Source organism: Zalophus californianus, chromosome 10 (assembly GCF_009762305.2).
Source record: "Zalophus californianus isolate mZalCal1 chromosome 10, mZalCal1.pri.v2, whole genome shotgun sequence".
Classification (NCBI taxonomy): domain Eukaryota; kingdom Metazoa; phylum Chordata; class Mammalia; order Carnivora; family Otariidae; genus Zalophus; species Zalophus californianus.
Window position 1 is genome coordinate 90,954,353 of NC_045604.1, and position 17,630 is coordinate 90,971,982.

Consider the following 17,630-nt stretch of genomic DNA (forward strand, 5'->3'; position numbering starts at 1 on the left):
CCCCGCGCCCGCCCCTCCCGCGCCTCCGGCGTTGTTTGGGGCGGCGGCCGCAGGCTCTCACAGCGGGGAAACTGAGGCTGGTTGAACAGGGAGGGGGTGCAATGGGTCTAGCTGCGGGTGGGGAGAGGACGCAAAGCCCCTGCGGGCGGGGCCTGTCCTGCCGCACAATGGTCCTCGAACCCCAAGAAACAATGTTTGTTTCTTGACCCCCTTCCCCATCTGTCTGTTCCCCCACACGTTCCTCTCTGGGCAGCCTGACGCTTCCTGCCTTCCCGCCCCTCTTCCTCGGCCACCTATTCATCACCCCACCTATTTTTCCATCCGCCTCTTTGCCTGTTCATCCATTTCCCCACATATTTTGTGTGTGTGTCCGTTCATCCGTTCGTCTCTCCATCCGTCATTCTGTCTTTCCACCTATCCATCCAGCCTTCCATGCATCCAGTTCATTCCATGTATCTTTCTTGCCTCCCATGCACCAATCTGTCTTCCTTCCTTTCTTGTATTCTCCCGCCCATCTCTGGGTACATCCGTGCTCTGATGCGGTCATCCCACGTTTAATGGGGGCTTCTTCAGTGCTGGCCTTTCCCTTGCGCTGGGGCCCCGCTGGATCACATCTTCCCTGGAGAAGCCGTTAGCAGGTGGCATGCGGCCCACAGCTGGTCTGCTATAGAGGCGCTCTGAGGACTGACTCTGAGCCGGGAACACGGAGGCCTGGTCACTTCGGTCTGAAGAGGCTACTGGAAAGGCTTCACCTTTTGGAGCCTCCTCCGTGAGCATAGGTGGGTGTAGGGAAGAGAAAAGAAACTCTTAGCCAGTACATGCTATGTGCCTGGTGATAAGGTATCTTGCTGAATCCTCACAACTCTGTTTTGGCCCAGTTTTAGAGGCAGGGAAACAGGTTCAGAAAGATGAAAAGAGGCTTGGAGTGTGGTGGGAAAAGGCCGTGGGGGTCAGCCCTGGCTGTATATCTTCACTTTGTCACTTTCTTGCTGTGTGTTTCTGGGCAGCTGCGAGGCTCCACGTCCTCATCCGAAAGTTGGAAATGACATGTGCTTTACAGCTGGGACGTGGTTATATGAGAAGAGTATGGTGCCTGTCCAGTCAGTGCTCAGCCCATGGCAGGTGTTATCATTATAGGAAAGGCTGGGATTCAAACCCAGGTCCTGTGCTTCATCACTTCCCAAATCATGTCCAGACCATGTCCATCACTCCATTCCCAGAGACCAGCCCCTCCTCTCCCACTAGCGGGGCCTCAGGACTCATATCCCCCCCCAGTCCTGCAGCTGCTGTCGTCCTGCCAAGGACAATAGTTTCCAACACCATAGTTATAAGTTGAATTGTGTACCTCCCCCTTCCCCCCATTCACATGTTGAAATCCTCACCCCCAGTACCTCCGAGTGTGATCTTGGAAATAGAGTCATTGCAGATATTGCAGTCATTAAAGATAAGGTGATAGAAAGCAGGGCCTCGTCCAATACGACCAGTGTTCTTATGGAAGTGGGAAATTTGGACACAGACGGGCACGCAGGGAGAGCATCATGTGAAGATCAGAGTTACGCTGCCACAAGCCAAGGAACTACAAGGAACCAGGAGGGAGGCCTGTCACAGATCCTCCCGAGCGCCTTCAGAGAGAGCCGGGCACTGGCGGAACCTTGATCTCAGACTTCCAGCCTCCTCAACTGAAGATGGTCCGTTCCTGTTTCAGCCGCTCCGTGTGTGGTGCTTTGTTATGACAACACCAGCAAAGCGATAAAGCAAACACCAGAGGCCATTTTCTCTGTCTGTGGAGGTGACGCGGAAGGGCAGCTACCCAAGGCAGTGACCAGACCGAGATCCACTGAGCAGGGGCTGTGGTCCCTGCCGCCTCCCTGGGCCCAGCATGGAGCCTGGCCAAAGCCAGGGCTTGTCAAGCCTCAGGGAACTGTGGTTTGTTTGTTTATTTGTTTTTTAACAACTTTTACTTCCGGGCGCCTGGGTGGCTCATTCGTTAAGCGTCTGCCTTCTGCTCAGGTCATGATCCCAGGGTCCTGGGATCAAGCCCCGCGTCAGGCTCCCTGCTGGGCGGGAGGCCTGCTTCTCCCTCTCCCACTCCCCCTGCTTGTGTTCCCTCTCTTGCTGTGTCTCTGTCAAATAAATAAATAAAATCTTAAAAAAAAAAACAAACAATTTTTACTTCCTAGATGAAGATCTAGAACATTTCCAGCACCCCAGATGTCCTCAGTATGCCCTTTACCAAGGTAACCACTGTTCTGACTTCTATTGCCAACAAGAGTTTTGAACGTGATATAAATGGAATTACACACTATGTACTCTTCTTTAGCCTGACATTGTTCCTAAGATTGAGGCATCTTGCTGAATGTAGTTGTAGCTCATTTTTTTAAATTGACAGCATAGAAATGTACAGAGTACAAATGTCTCACAAATGTATCAGACTGTACAAATGTATCACAATGTATTTGTCCATTCTAGCATTGGTGGATTATCTAGGTTGTTTCCAATTTTTAGCTCTAATGAATAAAGCTGCTATAAACATTCTCCTATATGTCTTTTATGGAACATATGCACCTGTTTGTCTTGGAGTGGAATTGCTGGGTCACAGAGTAGGCATACCTTTTCCTTCAGCAAAAGTTGTCACACAGTTTTGCAAAGTGGTTGAATCAATTTACACGCCCCCCCCCCCCCACCAGCAGTGTATGAGAGTTCTAGTTGCTCTGTATCTTGATATTGTCAGTCTTTTTACTTTGTGCCATGCCGGGCGTGCCGTGGTATATCACTGTGGCTTGAATCTGCATGTCACTGATGGGTAAGGCTGTTGAGCACCTTTTCATATACCTATTGTCCATTTGTACCTGTTTGAGTGTTTTGTCCATTTAAAAGAATTAGGATATTTATCTTTTTCTTATTATCTTATTATCTATTTCTTATCTTTTTCTTATAAAGATATTTATCTTATTTCTTATATGAAGAACTTTTAGAGTTCTTTATATTTTATGCATATGAATCTTTTTTATCTTTTTTTAAAGATTTTATTTATTTATTTGCAAGAGATAAAGAGAGATAGTGAGAGAGAGCATGAGCAGGGAGGAGAGAGAGAAGCATGCTCCCTGTGGGGCTTGATACCAGGACTCTGGCATCATGACCTGAGCCAAAGGCAGATGCATCACCAGGTGCCCCTGCTTATGAATCTTTTAATAAAGTTTTATATCACCAAAAACTTACACACACACACAGACAAACCAATCATCACTTCAGCTTAAAAAGTCATTTTGATCCTATTTAATTAAATACAAGCAATTTCTTGTTTCAGGAAGTGACCGCAGACCACATAATACATGACATATTCATTTCATATGTACACAGTAGGGCTGGGCCCAGTGGACCCAGCCTGATTTGCACCTGCTTAAGCAGACCACTCTCTCTGGACTTGGCTCCAGAGCAGACTTCAGTTCAGTTTGACTGAACAGGTAGGGGGGCAGGTGGTAAGCCCCACTTGTTTCTTCTCCCAAGATGGGCTGATGGTGAATCTGCATCACCCCTGTGGACCAGGGTGGTGGGAAGCACAGAGTGAGGGGATCAGGGTAGAAAAAACACCCTCTGGCTGGTTTCTAGGGCTGGTGTCCCACAATTAAGCCGGAAGCTCACAGTTTACTACATCTGCCCTGTGGCAGGTTCTGGGGACCTAGAGATCGTTAGGACACCAGCCTCATCCTGGGGGAGCTCACAGTCAAGAAGAGTTGGCAGAAAGCAAGGAAGCATGGCATGGAGTGCTGGGCATAAGGGCTAAGTGTCACTGCTGTGAAAAGGTATGTTTGGCCAGGATGCAATGGAAGGAAGGCTGGAGGCTCCCAGCTCTTGATGGGTCTCAGAGACATCTTCACAGTGGAGTTGATACCGTTTGAGATGTGCCTTGATGGATGAGCAGGAGTCACCAGGCAGAGGGTACTAAGAAGGGGGTTCCAGGCAGGGCTTGGTGCAGAGCTTCCCAGTGAGTGGCAATTTTGTGGCTGGAGGGTAGGACGTGTCGGGGGACAGGGCAGGAACATTAGGGTGGACCCAGGAGGGCAGAGCCTTCCCTCCCACAGCTTCCAGGGAGCCCTGGCACCTGGGATCGTGTTTCCTGGGGATGAACTCTGGGTTACAGCTTTCCCAGAGTCAAAGTGTGCTCAGTGAGTGATTATTTGTATTAGAAGAGGAGGAATCATTTCTGGTCCCTCCCCATAGTTACTGCTGTCCATGAAACAGAGCATAATGTCTGGCCCTTGGTGGATACTTACAAGATGGAGAGTCTGTCTCCTCCTCTCACCTGAGAACACTTGTCTAAAAAGGAGTAACATTTGGTTCTGTGTTGTTTTTCTTCTGGAGTTGGCACCTAGTGGACAGGAGATGAAGCAGGGCTGCAGCTCTCGGAGGAAGGCTGCCACGACCAGGGTGGACCCGGTCTTGAGGAGGCCCAGGGTCTGGGTGGTCTGGAGCCGTGAGGCTGGTGGGAGGGGCTGCTCCAAGGGCATACCTGAAGGACTGGGCCTTCCAGAGGAAGCTTCTGGCCTTGGTGATCTCCTGGGCCAATTTCCTTAAATCATCTCCTTCAAACAGTGGCAACAGGGGATCCTCGGAAAGAAGAAATGAACGTGAAGTGACATCCATTAAATGACTGGATGCAACTGAAAATCCAAAATCTCGGCAGAAAAATTTTAGAGTTTATCAAATGCGGTCTCCCACCCAATGCAGGAGATCTGTGGCCTTGGTTTGCATATCTCCAGGGACAAAGAGCTCGCCACCTGCCAAGGCAGTCATTCTGCAAATGGGACACTTTGACATAAGGTGTCCGAGGGTCCGTGTCAGGAGCGAGTGGGCAGAGGCAAACCGAGATGCTCATTGAACTTCACTGAAGTCGGCGGCCCCTCTCTTCCCAACAGAACAGAAGTGGTACCTGCTCCTTATCTCCCTATTACTCGGCGAGATTTGTTCTGCCCTTTCCCTATTGCTTCTAGTAAAACCAAACTTCACAGACATGCTTTCATTGTTATGTCAACCAGTGGAATTCCAGAGGCTAGCGTTAAAAACACAAATTCTCACAATCAGCAAGAGAATGTAAGAAAGAGAAGCTGCCTCTGCCCTTGGCAGCAGGAGCAGAATGATCCCATTCTGCATCCAGAAACTATTCAAAGACTGATTTGTCAAGGCATTAAACCGAGGACCCTCGCAATACTGTCAAGTGTGTTTTCCTATGTTAAAAGGACATGGGTGAATATTTATTACTTTAACTTGTTCTGTTCTCTGAACTATTTGTAATATTTGTCCCTAGAAGAGGAACTTGAACAAAGGAGTCATGCAAAGTGCTTGACTTCAAAAATTATGCCATGTCCTGTGATATGTACTTTAACCTCCAAAAAGAAATCTGGAGTTCTTGTTGTTCGTCTTACTTGATAATTTGTTGCCTTGAAAATGCTAAAATTGACAGCACTGTGTTCCTAAAAGGCTTAAACATGTGCATAACTTTTCGGTCAAATCAGAAGAGGATGGTTGGTATTCTCTTATCTCGGGTGGGTGATGGAAACTGTGACTTTATTAATTTACTAGTTAGATCATTTGAGTATCTGTGTTTCAATGAATTGAACACAGGGAGACAGAAATGTGCAGGACTCAAAGCAAAGAGGTCAACAGCGTGGGTATCCAGGCTCCGGCTTTACCATTTGCTGTCCTCAGGTGTATTCCTATCCCTTGCGGAGCCTGTTTATTCATCTGTTTAATGGGTATAGTAATGGTCGAGAGGATTGAAAGGGGTAGTCTATATATAGCAATGGACCTGCACAAAGTGAGTGCTCAATGAATGTGAACTGTTCTATTATTTTTTTTTAAAGACTTTATTTATTTGACAGAGAGAGACAGCAAGAGAGGGAACACAAGCAGGGGGAGTGGGAGAGGGAGAAGCAGGCTTCCTGCTGAGCTGAGAGCCCGATGCGGGGCTCGATCCCAGGACCCTGGGATCATGACCTGAGCCGAAGGCAGTCGCTTAACCAACTGAGCCACCCAGGTGCCCCTGTTCTATTATTTTTTTAAAGATTTTATTTATTTATTTATTTTAGAGGGCGAGAGCGTGTGTGGGGGGAGGGGCAGAGGGGGAGGGAGATGGAGAGGGACAGAATATTAAGCACACTCCACACAGAGCACAAACCCCAATCTAGGGCTTGATCTGACGATCCCAAGATCATGACTGGAGCCAGAATCAAGAGTCAGCCCAACCGACTGAGCCACTCAGGCGCCCCCGAACTATTCTATTATTAAACAACACCTCCATGCTCTGCCTCTTTCCCACCCTGAGGAGAGCCGGCCTAGAGGAAGAGCATCAGGGAAACAGAACCCCTTCTAGCCAATACTTTCTAGTCTCACAAGAGAAGCAGAGATCTTTCCAGTTAGAGGGGGAAAATAAAACCCCACCTCTGTGGACATTATATTGAGACATTTGAGCAGACATGGCTCCGTCGCTCCGCAAACCTACCCTTGGGTCCACGAAGCCCTTGGTCAGCAGGCCGTGGATTTTGAGGAGTGTGTCATCATCAACGGGGCAGTGATAACGGCCCCCTGTGAGGGCGGCCAGGTTCCTCAGGAAGTCAGCCGCCTCCCTAGTCCGGAGAACAGAGGTGCTGGGGCCAGGCCCGCTGACTGGCCAGGCAAGTTGCCTGCGCACCCCTAGCCCATGGGGAGCTCAAGTCTCTGGGGCAGTGAACCTCAGGCCAGGAGGCTCCGTGCCCTTGAGACCATGTGGGCATCACAGGCCCAGCCCCTGTCAGTTTATGGGCAGTGAGCGTGAAAACACACAGCCAGCACACTGTCCTTAATCTAGCCGGTGCCTGCTCCTATGTGTTAGGCCTGGCAGGGACACAGTTGTGACCTTTATGGAGCTCGTGGTTTAGACAAATACGCACCCAAGTCATCACAGTTTTGCCAATAACATTAAAGTCTTTTTCCGAAGGAGCAGAATCTCTCTGGTCTAACACATGTTCCTCTACGGTGATGGTATATAAAAATAACCGTGACAATGCTATTTTAAGCTCTTTTCCCCTCAACATTCACCAGTGGGCTCCTGAGAAAGATCAGGAGGGAGAATACCACGCATGCCATCAGTTTCCAGGCTGGAGACAGTCAGGAGAGTGGGTTCTTGGAGGTCGAGAGAGGGCGTTCATTCTGCGTGACACCTGCCCGGGCCCTTCTCATTTCTCACTTACAGATCAGGGCCCAGGAGAGATCAGGGTCTATGGGGAGGCCCTGGACTGGACAAGTTGCTCAGGCCTTGGCCCTCACACACGCAGCCCCGGGAGACGAACACAGCTCGGAGCCAGCTCCTTCTTGCCCACCTGCCTGAGCCGTTCAGGGAAATGGTGTGCATTTTCACATTGCTTTTCTCCGTCAGTCTTTGGACTTCACTCAGAATGAGGCTGCAGCTTGTATCTGGCTTCCCATCGGTCAGGAGGTATAATCCTTCTACATTGTGAAAACTGAAGGCTTTCTGAAAGAGCACAAGCCCGTCATCTGGTTCGGGGACAGGCGCTCACCAAGAAGGGTCAAAACCAACTGCCTGTTGTCCCCAAGGAAAATGTGTCTGATTGGATCCCCCTGACTTGTCCTTTAAGAGTGAGAGACACCCCCCACCTCCACCCCCAGCCTACCACGGACCAAGGAGGCTGCCAAGGTTTAGGAGAAATAGCACAGCCCGCTTCCTGGCTGGTTAACCCCAGCGAATCACTTAACCTCTCTGAGCCTCTGTGTCTTCAGCTATAAAGTGAGAACAAGAATCCCTTTCTTACTGGGTTGTTGGGAAGACGAAATAAAGTAACACTTAGTAAATCTAAAAGGCTCTTTGTCATTTGAAAGTCTCCGTATGGGGGTGAGGGTATTTCTGTTTGGCAGATGGGGGGCTCAGTGGTAAAGAACTTGCCTGTAACACTTGCAGGATGGAGGTGCTCCCCTGAGCACGCAGCTGGGTCACCCACTGCATGGCCTCGTGGCATGCCGCATCTGTGGTCTCCACCAGAGTGTCCCGCCACAGTCGCGGGTCCTCCGCAAAGCTGAGTAGGCTGAAGCTGGGGAGGGGGGGAGAAGAGGTGGGGGGCAGAGAGGAGATGAAAGGGAGTGGCTAGAAGAAGGCTGGCTGAAGCAACCCCCGTGAGGACTGTTCATGCCTAGCAGGGTCAAGCCCCTACAGTGAGCCCCAGGGCCCCTCGGGGAGGAGAAGGCACACACTGAAGATTCCAGATGCAGACCGAAATAGATTAACATCCCACCTCGGCCGTTTACAGGGTATGTGATCTCTGGCAAATTACTTAGCCTCTCTAAGTCCTAGTCTCCTTTTCTGAAAGATGGGGATAATAACGGCAATACCTTGTGGGGGCGCTGTGAGGACTGAATGAAATCATGCACATAAAGTGCTTGGCAAGTGGAAAGTGCTCAATAAATTTTACTCTTATTAATAAGAAGGCAAGAATGAGTCCCAGCCTAGGAGAGTCTCCTGCTGTCTCCTAGCATCCACCTCTCTGGGTAGAGAAAACAAACAACCCCGAACCCCCCCACCTTAAAAAATCAAGTTCAGCTGAAATCCACAATTCAAGGCCACCTGGTGGTTCCTTTGCTCTGCTTGCAATGGTCCTTGGGCCCATTTGGATTTCTAAATGCTGCTTTACTTCTTTACTGCTCAAATAAGCTCTGCCTCCAGGCCTCGGGAACGGTGAAGAGGAAAGCCCCACGAACTGCCCCTTTAATCATCCTGCCCCCCACCCACTCATGCCCCTGCCTCTCACCTGTCGCAGTGCTTCCGCAGCTGCTCCCAAATCAGCAGAATCAGCTCCGTCTTCACCTGCTGCAGGTAGGGGCCCATGGATCCCGATGTGTCCACCAGGATGCACACTCTGCTCTCCAAAATGGTGCCAAACAGTCGGCGGCTCCCTGCTCCGAAGTTGTGGGGGCAGAGGCAGGGAAGGAGTGAGGGGTTGCTCCCTCTCCACCCGCCCAGGGTGGTCTTTCTCACAGCAGCGGTCAAATACAAGGTCTGCCAAATACATCTGTTGCCTGACTGATCACTGATCAGATGTCACCCCACTGGGAGATGGCCTTTGTGGTGGTGTTGGTGGGGCATCAGTTGTCCAAGGGCAGAGCCGGTCAGTGGTGTGAGCTTTGGAAGGTCAAGGTTTCCGCTGTGGCTTTGCCTGTGATCTTTGATCACTTGCACAAGCGGTTATAATTACTCTGGCCTTGGGACACCTGGGTGGCTCAGTTGGTTAAGCGTCTGCCTTCAGCTCAGGTCATGATCTCAGGGTCCTGGGATCGAGCCCCGCATTGGGCTCCCTGCTCAGCGGGGAGTCTGCTTCTCCCTCTCCCTCTGCTCATTCCCCCTGCTCGTGCTCTCTCTCTCTCCCTCAAATAAATAAAAAATCTTAAAAAAATTGCTCTGGCCTTGAGTTTCCTCATCCCTACGTTAAGCGATGGGACAAAGTAGTGTTAAGTATTGTTTGGAGCTGGAAAAGATGTTACAGAGCATGGAGTCCGTCAGCTGGTCAACAGAAATCAGTGGAGCCTGGCGCTGTGCCCTCAAGGAGCCGAGAGTCGGGCAAGGAAGACAGGTGTTAGATCAACGGTTCCGGCTTCGGACAGAGTGTCGTGGGGCACATCATGGGGAGAACCCCAATTCCATGGGTGAGCTACCCCTGCAGGAGGAGCGGCAGCTAGTGGAGGAAAGTGGTGGAAGTCTGGAGGGAGCAGCCTGGGAAAGCCCAAGCCAGAGGAGGAGGGCCCGGCAAGACGGCCCATGCGGGGAATCAGGACCACTGGGATGGAGAGACCCGTGGGGAGAGGGGCAAGAGGTGAAGCTGGAGATGTGGTGGAAGGATTTGGGATTCAACCCAAGGGGAAACAGAGAGGGCCAGTGGCTGGCCAGAGTCACACAGACCGGCGGTGACTGCTGACACGCATACCCACATCCTCTGATCCACACTTTAGTCAGGTGACTGCTAACCCTACCCTCCTGGCTTCCCCAGGGCTAAATATGGAGGTCACCCAGGGGAAAGCCGAAGGAACGGCAGACGATGCATCCCACGTTCTACAATCACGCCTCAGGGACCTCACTGGAGGCAGTAATAGAAACAATGGAAAAACCGCCACAGAAAAGATGGGCTGTTCTCCAGGAAAAGGTGGACGGAGCTGGCTGGAGCCCCTGCCCAGGAATCCACCTCGGCTCATCTGGGCTGTTCTCTGGCAACGCTCGCGTCAACCTGAGGACAAGAGGGAGCCATCCCGAGGCATGGGAGACGTTCCGTGAGGATGGCCAGCCGGCCAGCCAGCCAGTCGAGGACCTCCAACCACAACCGGCCGGCGGATCCCTCGTAGGAGTCGGACGGTGGAAACATAGAGCCAGTCCCCAAGCCCTGTCCTTCTTACCTCCGCAATCTCTCTGACTCTGCCTCCTTCCTCCAACTCCATCACCCCCGGCTCTTCCAGCTGGCCCTAGTCTTTCACCTTCTTTTACCTGGCCTACTACGAGGTTACCTGATTCCACTCCATCCCCTCAACAGTTTATATTCCACGTGGCAACCAGGGGGATCATTGCCCATGCTAACTTGATCACTTTCCCCTGATTTACAACATTTAGTGGCTTCCAACTGCTCTTAGGACAAAAGATAAAGTCCAGGCAGGGCCTCATCTCTCTGGGATGGTCTCACCCTTACTCTCCTTCATTCTCAGCCACACCAGCTTCCTTTTTTTTTTTCAATTTATTTAGAGAGAGAGAGAGAGAGAGAGAAAGAGAGTGTGTGTGTGAGCAGGGGGTGGGGCAGAGGGAGAGGGAGAGAGGGAATCTCAAGCAGATTCCTCACTGAGCACGGAGCCCAGTGTGAGGCTCGATCTCACAACCCAAAGTCAAGAGTCAGATGCTTAACCTACGGAGCTACCCAGGTGCCCCTCACACTGGCTTCCTTTTAGTCTTTGTATTCAGCATCCTCCCACCCCCGCCAGCACCTCAGACATGCCTGTCTTTCCTCTCTTTGCCCAGCTAACATCTATTCATTCTTCAGATCGTGGCTCAAATATCATCACCTCCTCAGGAAAGCCCTCCATGATCTTCCTGTCCAGGACTGCCGCCCCCTTAGAGGCTCGCATGGCACCATGCCCATCTCCTCTCTATGCGTCACTGTGGGGACATTAGACTTATTTGTAAGACTCTTTGGTTAACGTCTGTCTCCTAAACCATATATATGCTCCAGGAGCTCAGGGACTGTGTTGGGTGTCGCCTTCCACCATCTCCCCAGTGCCTGACAGGAGAGCAGCACATAGTTGTTGAATAATGAATGAATGAGTGAATAAGTGAAGTAGCCCTGGGTTTTGAAGTGTTGGCGGCGTTTGAAGTATGAGGTGGCACTGGGCTGCGCACCTGTATGTGAGGTGGGGACTCAGCTCGTACTGCAAAAGGAGTAGCAGCATCTTCACACCCTTCCCAGCAGCGAACGTGCACTGGGATTGGAGAGAGGCATACAACCACGTCAGCCTCTGACCTGACAACTACACCTGGAGCTGATGGCCCCCTACAGGGGCTTTGGGAAGCGCAGTCATTGCTCTACACCACTGCATATGGTCTGTTTTACCAGGTTCTACTGCAGAGGACTGGACCTAATGAATATGCACAGGATCCTGAGGGCCCCCTCCCTAGGGACCTCTATAAAAGTCTCCCTCTTTCCTTCCTCCTGTTGTCCCAGGAACCGTCCAGGCCCCAGAGCCTCAACACCCTCCCGTCCAGCTCTAGCTATCTGCCTGGCCTCTTGGACTTGATGCTTCTGGCCATCTCTCGATCCCCAGCCCACCCTTCTCTAGGATGTGAGCCTGGCTCTCCTGGGCCAGCCCTGCTGTTTGCCGGCCCTGAAGGGGCCCTGGTGCTCTTGGTAAAGAAGAACAGGGGGATTTTTCTCTGTTGGGACCCCCTCCCATATCTACCTTTATGGACCAGTTTTGTGGGGTCTAATCAATACTGAATTGAGCCTCTTGAGAGTGAGCACCTCAGTCATGTCCAGGAAGGCAAGGGGTGGGGGCTGTGGCCTTCCCGGGTGGGCCGGGACAGGCCTGGGTTCTCTCTGGTGCCCTTTAGCCCATGCTCCACCTCCCTGACATCCAGCAGCTTGCTTGACCTCAGAACCCAGAAATCATGTTGTACCTGGATGACCCTCCTGGCCTCACCCCTGTCTTGACAGTTTGTGCACCTGGCCTGGGAAGGACTGACCCCGGTCCTCGGGGTTGACCTTGCACTTCCCCTCATGCCCCTCCCACCTTCCAGGACGGCAGGCAGGCTCACCAGACAGTAACCACTGCAGCCTCTGGACATAGCGCCTCATCACCTTCTCCAGGCACATGATGTATGCTTCGATTTCCCTGGGCGTCCACTGGATATGTCTCACTATCCCCTGGGTTAAGACAAGCCAAGGCAAATTTCCCCCCATCAGCTATGTTTTCAGATCCCCATCACCCCTGTAAATGGTTCAGGCAGTTGTAGTTAATAATTTCCAAAACATCTATTAGGCATGCATATATTTGCTTACAGGTTTTTTTCTTTTATCAAACTACCAGATTTATCGTTCTAAAAGGAGTAGGGGAATTCGGATGATGGTTTTGTGGCAAATGCGGTCACTGTGATAATAAAAAACATAGCATCTCTAAATTTTAAATTAGAAAACCCTTAATGGTAGGACAGGAAGTCCATAAACGCCAAACTAAAAGATAAAACTCCCATAAAATCCTTCTGGTGAATAATTTTGAATATGGTGGCGACTTTTGGCTTTCTAGTTTCCCTGAACATAGATAATGTCATATCAAATGGCAAGGATAGAAAATGGGATCTTCTAAAGAAAGAACCCACAATTCATTTTTCATTTGTACTAAATTTCTTTGTTCCAGTGTCAAAGCAATGAAAAAAAAAATCCCAAAACTACAAACTAGAGAACACCACCCCCTCCCCCCCGGGCAGGGGCGTGGAGAAGGGAAGCCCCCCAGTCCCCACCATCCTGATAGAACCATCAGCAGAATTGGGGTACAGAGTTCTGGTGAGTTCTTCAGCCACTGCCCCATTCCCAGCAACTGTTTCTAATTCTCACACCATGGAGCCCTTCTAGCTCTGGGGGTTGGTATCAGGCCCTCCAGGGGTTGGCTTTTCTTCCAACGGGATCTGCATTTCCCATTTGCTGAGAGCCATCCCACTTTGTGGATAGAAGCAGGAAGAGAAGCTGTGGCACAGACACGCCCATGGAGTACCCCCCAAAACTGCGCCATCTGTGGCTGATCACGGGCAGGGGGTGGGAGAAAGGGAACGAGGGCAATGGAAACCACAACTCACGTTGATTTCCATGCTGGGCAGGATGCTGCAGTATTTGGCTGACGCCAGGCCCTGGACTGACTTTTGATGAGCACAGCTGGGACCCATGTATCTGGAGATTTCCATCTTCAGTTTTTTTAGCCCATAATTTGCTACCCACTTGAGAATAAAGGAAAGAACTATTATCTTGGGTAATGTATGCTTAATTGAATGATGGTCTGACTCATCTATTAAAACCTTGTGTTTGAAATCCGTCTCATGTTTAAAATGTGGGGTTTCTAGGTCCTCACTGAGCATCTGTTACCTGTGGATTCCTTCCCCTGCACTGGGGAGAGATGCACAAGAAATGCGGGGAACGGGGAACACAATTTATTGAGCATCTGCTACTTCTGAGTCTGGTGGGCATTGAAAGTCTGGTTCCCCAATACCCATTTCAACTCTCTGCCACAAAATTTGAGTGGAAAGCCATGACTGGTCTGAAGTTCAGACTCTATACCAATGAGGATAATCTCAGTCTCCTTGTCACCATGAGAGGTAAAAGAATGGGCAGGCTCACAGCCATCAAGCATGGTTCCGGGATTGGCCCCATCAGAACCAAGCTCAGATGTTTAATGAATGATTGTGGGAAGAAAGATGTTCCACCTTCAGGATATGAACAAGAAGGGGGATTTCTGCTGCTTGCAACCAAAAGATGGATGCTGCTAAGTGGTCTACACAAAATATACTTCAACTAGCCATCAATCCTATTAGATAGGAACAACTGTCTTCATTTTTACAAATGAGGACATTGAGATTTAGTGTAGCTGAATGACTTGCCCAAGGTCACCCAGCTCGGAAGTGGCAGGCCCAGGTTTCAAACATAGGTCTACTTAACTCTTTCCCCACCTGCCACATTAAGCAGTCATTGTAAGCAGGTTTGTCCTCATTTCCAAGTATGCCCTCCTTCTTAGAAGTGGAAAGTTGGTGGAAGGAATTATTGCTTGAGGGACATATGCTGGTGCCAAGAACTTCATACCTCCTGGCTTGAGCAAACTGTATCCTTCCTGGGCAACTGGATAGAAGTGCTAACCCTTCGTATGCCCCTTCCTTGAGGGTACTTCTTGTACACAGAGCCTGGGGAAAAACAGAGTGAGGTTATCTTGTACACCTTCCCTCCCTCCACCCTTTCACTCCTCCCCTCCCCCCTTGGGCTTCCTTTTGCATGTTAATTTCTCTGTCAATCAAATCAGCTGGAAAATTCCTTAGGTGCAATTTGCTGAAGGGTAGAAGGGAGGCTGTTAGGTGGATCAGGGGAACCCGACTGCAACCTCCGCTCACCACACCTCAGTGAATCGTTACTGGGATTTGTACCATTTCACAGTAATCAATGGTGGGGCGGTAGGGACCCAAGGACACTCATCTCCACTCCCTTCCCAATTTCCCAATCAGCCTGAGAGCAGAAGACACTGCTTCTGATGGATGGAGGGTGAGTGGTGTCAAGAATTTGCACGCCCATTTCCCCGGGCTGGGAGACCTGAGTGGCTTGAGTGTAGGCACTGCTGCCCATGTCCTGGGACAGCTGGAGAGGGTCTCCCTACCGCAGAGCCTGCTGACCCTACAGTTTCCACAGGGCGATGGGGCTGTCCAGACATTCATGTAGCCTCCTACTCACCCACGTTATTCCCCGACTCTGTATAAAACAGTGAGAGAGAGGTCTCTGCTTCCCTCCATTTGGTCTTCCTCCTCCGTTCTGCAGTCCCTTCTCTCATGGGCTGGGCTGCAGCTAGGGGACAAGGGGCCTGTTGGCTGGAGCAGCCTCGTGGGGTCACGCGGTGATGCTGTCCAGCTTGTCTTAGAGACTTGTCAATTTCAGCTATGCTGTGCCCTCAAAATCGGGCTCCAAGATGGCTTTGAGGTCCTTTGGGACTACCCCAAGTCTTCTGACCTCCCCTGGAGCAGCGGTAGCTTGAGCTGCCATTTACCCAGTACCCATGTAACCTGGACGCGGGGGTGCTAAGAGCTTTCCGTACCCCTGTCTCGTGTTATCCTCACAGTGCCTTAGGTTACAGATGAGGTAAGGGGGACTCAGAGTCTGTCAGAGTAGAGCAAAGATTCCACCCAGGTCGTGCTGACTCCACCACTCTGCTCTGGACCATTCTGCTATGTCTCTGACATTGGAAATCAGATACAAGATCTTGGTGCTATGTGCTGAATACTTTAATAAACATACTTAAGCCCTGTCACGATCAGCTGGCACTGGTCATTTAGCCCCTCTGGGCCCAAATTTCTTTATCAGTAAAATGGGGAACTGATAGATGACCTGTCACACAGGAGGGATGCTTGTAAGCTTTAGATGGGACAATCTTAGTGGAAGGCCTGGCACGTGATCAAGCCTCATGATCACCCATCATTTCAGTTACTGTCATAATTAATTCACCTCTCGGCCAGGGCCGCCCCCCCGCCACCCACCGGCCTTACCTGGTGGGGCACCTGCTTTGCCTCTGAGGGGCCCCCAAGTCAGAGCTTGCAGGGGGGAGATCTTCTCTCTGTCAGGGTTGTCTTTAAGGCTCTAGAAAACAGGCAGTCTTTCCCATCAGTGGCCTGTTCTCTGTGAGAGGCCCTAGACAGTGTGTAGCTTACTAGGAGGTAAGGTCCAGGAGGTCCAGGAGGTCCTGTCCACACAGGCATTGTCCTCATTCAAAGACATCCACCAGGTTCCAGGAGCCAGCCCAGAGACCTCGCTTTCCCCTGCCTTCCCAAATTCTGGGATGAAACCCCAGTCTCAGTTTGACCATTAGGAACCTGTGCAGGGAGGAGCCAATGGGAGCAGAATCTCGGACATGTTTGTCCCATCTCCTGCTGCAGATTTAGAGGAGACCGTGGGTTTTGAGGTAAAAAAGAAAAAAGTGTATGGGTGTGTGGGGTGTGTGTGCATGTGCGTGTGTGCGTGTGTGCGTGTGTGTGTATTTAACAGTGAGGGAGGGCATGCTAGGACAGCCATGGGATTTGCTAGAAGTTTCTTCAGTTACCTGCCCTTCTTCCTACTGGACTGGGATTTCTGGGCCTCCAACATGATAAACAACCATTTAGGTAAATTCTGTGCCCTACTGGGTACCTCGGTTCTAAGGGAGGAGTTCTTCCTCACTGGGCACCAGGGGAAAGTGACGATGGCTGAACAAAGTCACCCGGGGCCCTGGACCAGCTCACATCACCGGGCAAGCTGTTGTGGAAAATGCCTGGTTGCTGCATTGCTCCCGAGGGAGCCCCCGGCCCTGGTTCCAGGAGGCTCTTTGGAGGCTGAACCAGCTCAGGAAGCACTGAAGGCCCAAGAGGCAGCCCCCGAGATTCTCGGGTTTCATCCCAGAATTTGCCTCTGGGCTGTCTCCTGGAACCTGGTGGAGTTCTTCAAATGAGAAGGCAGTAAGCTCCACGGGATCCAGATGGATTCCCTCACTCTGCAAATGCACTGTGTTCACAAGGATAGTGATGTGCTGAAGGGCTCCAGATATCTGCCTGTCTGCTCACCAAGCACTGGAGTCTGGGGTCCTCTGGGGTCCCTCTGATTTCTGTGGTAGGCTGGATATTTTACGCAGGCAGATGTGACAGGCTGTGATGGGGAGAAGGCACGGGGGCACCCCCAGGGTCCCGTGGGCCCCTGCCAAGCCTTGGGCAGTGGTAGCTGTGGTAGCAGGAGCCCGTTATATACCCTCATACCCTAGTTCCTTTGCCCCTGAGAGACCCTCCCGGATAAGCCGTCCTGCCTTACAGCCGTCAGATGTCATGGTGCATGCCAATTCCAAGGAGTCCTTAGTACCGGCTAGGGAACAAAGCTGGGATGGCCGGGCAGAGTCAAAGGGTGCCAGAGATGCCCCCAGAGCTGAGAAGCAGGTCCCCCAGAGGAGTTCCTCCCCTGTAAGGCCAGGGCTGGAGGTACACTTGGGACACTCACCCCTGAGCACCCTGCCCCTGCCCCCACCCCTGCTGGCCCTGGGGTCTGGGGGCCTGGCCCAGGCTATTTCAAGATCTAGGAAAGACCAGGAGACAAGGTGGCAACAAAGTCCTCTGTGCGTTATTAGGGAGGGGAGTCAAACCATTCTGGCCACCGAGGGAGTTGTGGGTTTGGAAGAACAGAGTTTCTTGGGCTGATTTCTTTGCTTGAACATCTTTGGCTTTTCTTTCAGGAGGACTGCACTTTCCAGTTCTTTTCCAGACTGGTTCTTCAGGGAGGACACCAGTAAGGCACACTGCAATGGGGATTGGGAGGGTTAGCGGTGCCCCAGCCACGATGTGCCTCCAAGCAGGGGTAACC

At 51.2% G+C, this 17,630-nt stretch overlaps 1 protein-coding gene across 1 annotated transcript in view; it reads right to left on the reverse strand.

Annotated features, from left to right (window-relative positions):
• Nucleotides 1-3,266: 3,266 nt before the first annotated feature.
• The window catches only part of VWA3A (von Willebrand factor A domain containing 3A), a 57,801-nt gene continuing 43,437 nt past the window's right edge, over nt 3,267-17,630 (reverse strand). The window contains exons 23-35 of the mRNA XM_027613940.2: nt 17,413-17,565; nt 15,800-15,890; nt 14,994-15,104; nt 14,358-14,455; nt 13,364-13,501; nt 12,329-12,437; nt 8,796-8,940; nt 7,937-8,081; nt 7,356-7,507; nt 6,500-6,623; nt 4,511-4,608; nt 4,275-4,369; nt 3,267-4,004 (exon numbers count right to left, since the gene is read on the reverse strand). Of these exons, the coding sequence (XP_027469741.2) occupies nt 4,318-4,369; nt 4,511-4,608; nt 6,500-6,623; nt 7,356-7,507; nt 7,937-8,081; nt 8,796-8,940; nt 12,329-12,437; nt 13,364-13,501; nt 14,358-14,455; nt 14,994-15,104; nt 15,800-15,890; nt 17,413-17,565 (1,416 nt within the window). The 3' untranslated portion in view covers nt 3,267-4,004; nt 4,275-4,317. The remainder of the gene's footprint in view (nt 4,005-4,274; nt 4,370-4,510; nt 4,609-6,499; nt 6,624-7,355; nt 7,508-7,936; nt 8,082-8,795; nt 8,941-12,328; nt 12,438-13,363; nt 13,502-14,357; nt 14,456-14,993; nt 15,105-15,799; nt 15,891-17,412; nt 17,566-17,630) is intronic.